Source organism: Ornithodoros turicata, chromosome 1, assembly GCF_037126465.1.
Source record: "Ornithodoros turicata isolate Travis chromosome 1, ASM3712646v1, whole genome shotgun sequence".
NCBI classification, from domain to species: Eukaryota; Metazoa; Arthropoda; class Arachnida; order Ixodida; family Argasidae; genus Ornithodoros; species Ornithodoros turicata.
Window position 1 is genome coordinate 106,163,535 of NC_088201.1, and position 3,054 is coordinate 106,166,588.

At 53.4% G+C, this 3,054-nt stretch overlaps 1 protein-coding gene across 1 annotated transcript; it reads left to right on the forward strand.

Annotated features, from left to right (window-relative positions):
* Nucleotides 1–422: 422 nt before the first annotated feature.
* On the forward strand, nt 423–1,575 carry LOC135381876 (uncharacterized). The gene has a single exon (XM_064612570.1). It carries the CDS (start codon nt 423–425, stop codon nt 1,305–1,307), a length of 885 nt encoding a protein of 294 aa, XP_064468640.1. The 3' UTR covers nt 1,308–1,575.
* Nucleotides 1,576–3,054: the final 1,479 nt, after the last annotated feature.

Sequence of the window (3,054 nt, forward strand, 5' to 3'; positions counted from 1 at the left end):
TCCGCTGTTGTTTTGATTAAGAATGACTTCTTTGTAGTGGTATAGATTTTATTTCCTCTTGTGTTCGTGTCCCATGGTCTTCCAGGCTCTGTGCTGTTCACATTTAATTACATACAACTATCAGAACTTCCCACTATTGCACTGATGGTTCTCACGTATAGGAATATTATACTTTTTGTAATACAACTTGTAATTTAGTTTGTAATCATATTGATTAAGAATATCTTCTTTGATTAAATGTGGTGTCCGTTTCTCGTTTTGATATGGTATTGTGTAGCTATTGTAGCAGTTCAGCACCTTCATCCACATCGCTACTGGTGCCATCAGTTGGGCTCTCGCCACTAACCGAACAGGTTGTCGTTATTTAGAGCTCCCAACATTGGTGACCCGGACGTGAGGATCGAACATCGTCCTTAACCGCCATGTCCGTCGACCATCAAGTCCACCCGCCGCCTCCATCGAACCCATCCTTATCTGCATTGGCTGTAAAGTTACCACAATTTTTTGACCGCAACCCGGCCGTGTGGTTTATCCAAGCGGAGGCGCTATTTCATCTCGCTGGCGTAACATCACAACTGACGAAATCTTACCACGTCACCTCCGCCCTCACCCCAACTGCGGCCGATGAGGTGTACGACGTCCTCGCCAACCCCTCGCCAACCACACCTTACGACCAGCTCAAGCAAGCACTCCTGCAACGCACCACCTCCTCCAGCCGGTCCCGCCTTCAACAACTGCTATCCGCTGAAGAGCTGGGAGACCGCCGCCCCACACAGCTACTTCGCCGAATGCGGCAGCTGCTTGGCGGCAATTCCGCTACCATGGACGACGTTCTTCTCCGTGAACTATTTTTACAGCGTCTGCCACAGAACGTCCAAATGGTTATGGCAACAGCAGCGAACATGTCACTCGACCAGCTGGCTACGCTCGCAGATGCGGTTGTTGAGGTCGCCACCCCGTCCATCGCTGCCACCGCTGCACCACAACACCTTGTTCCTCCAACACCGTCTGCAGCGGCAAGCCCTTCTGGCTCTCCGCAATTAGAAGAGCTTTGCCACGAGTTCCGCGCGCTTGCCTCTCTAATTGCAGCATCACACGCTCCACCGCCGCAAACTCGTCAACCCTACCGTCGCCGCCGTTTCAGTCGGAGTCCACGGCGCTATTCTCCCAGCCGCTCGAATAGCAGAGACCGCGACGGAAGCCCGACGACGACGATTTGCTGGTACCATCGCAAGTTTGGCTCCGAGGCCCGTCATTGCCAACTACCATGTTCTTGGCAGCCGGGAAACCCGCCCGCGGGCCATTGATGGCGACCAATGGTCCATCCTCCCAGTCCAGTCGCCTATTTTATATACGGGACAAAACATCAGCCCGCCGCTTCCTTGTGGACACCGGCGCGGAGGTGAGCGTATTGCCAGCGAGCGGAAACGAACGACGACAGACACCTCTCTTCCACCTCAACGCTGTTAACGGATCTAAGATCCCCGTGTACGGTCAACGCTCCCTCACATTGAACCTGGGTCTCCGCCGTGTGTTCCGTTGGCTCTTCTTGGTTGCGGCTGTCTCTCACCCCATTCTCGGCGCAGATTTTCTTAATAACCATCAACTGCTCGTCGATATGCGCAACCACCGACTCATTGACTCTGCCACCAGCCTCACTGTCTCCGGCATACGATCGTCCCATCAGTCTCTGGGCGTGTCAGTCTTTCAAGCTGACGGTAATCCCTACCTTGCCGTCTTCAAGGAGTTCCCTCAACTCACGCGCCCACCAGATTGGTCGAAGCATGTCCCGCACAGTGTGGTCCACCACATCGAGACAAAAGGTCCTCCCGTCTTCTGCCGCCCCCGTAGACTACCGCCGGAGAAGCTGAAAATTGCGAAGGACGAATTTGACCACATGTTGGAAATGGGCATTATTCGTCCATCATCAAGCAGCTGGGCCTCTGCTCTTCACATGGTCCCAAAGAAAACCGGTGACTGGCGGCCATGTGGGGACTATAGAGCGCTTAATCGGGTTACCATCCCCGATCAGTATCCCATCCCTCATGTCCATGATTTCACGGCATTCCTTCACGGCGCGACGATTTTCTCGAAGCTTGATTTGGTGCGCGCTTACCACCCGATATCCGTTGCGGAAGCCGACATCCCAAAAACAGCCATTACAACACCGTTTGGCTTGTTTGAATTCCCACGCATGCCCTTCGGGCTACGGAATGCCGCCCAATCATTCCAGCGCTTCATAGATTCCGTCACCAGAGGTTTGCCATTTGTTTTTGCATACATCGATGACATCCTCGTGGCCAGTCAATCCGAAGAGGAGCACATCATCCATCTGCACAAGCTTTTCTCTCGTCTCTCCGAGTACGGAATTATTATTAACGCCAGCAAGAGCGAATTTGGCGTCTCCTCCTTGGACTTTCTGGGTCATAGGATTTCTGCGGATGGCCTCACACCACTACCATCAAAAGTCAAGGCAATCGCAGAGTTTCCCCGGCCAACATCTCTCAGCCAGCTCCACAAATTCCTGGGATTAGCGAATTTTTACCGCCGCTTCATCCCGCATTGCGCTCAGATCCTTCTCCCATTGGAGCAGTTCCTCACCACCAAGTCTCCAGCGTCCCAACCACTGGCCTGGACTGCCGACGCCATCGCTGCATTCGACAGAATCAAGGAGGCTTTTGCAAACGCCACCCTCCTTGCCCATCCTCGCCCAGATGCCCCAACTTGCATGATGGTAGACGCTTCGGCTACTGCCGTAGGCGCCGTGCTCCAGCAGAAGATGTCTGACGACTCGGATGATTGGACTCCCATCGGTTTTTTTTCACGCAAATCGCGCCCTGCGGAAACACGCTACAGTACGTTTGGACGCGAATTGCTCGCCATATACCTCAGCGTCAAACACTTCCGGCACTTTGTCGAAGGTCGTGTCTTTACCATCTTCACGGACCATAAACCCCTCATCAATGACTTCCGTTCGTCCGGTGCCAACTACACCACACGAGAGCAACGCCACCTTGCCTTTGTGTCGGAGTTCTCGACCGATATACGCCATCT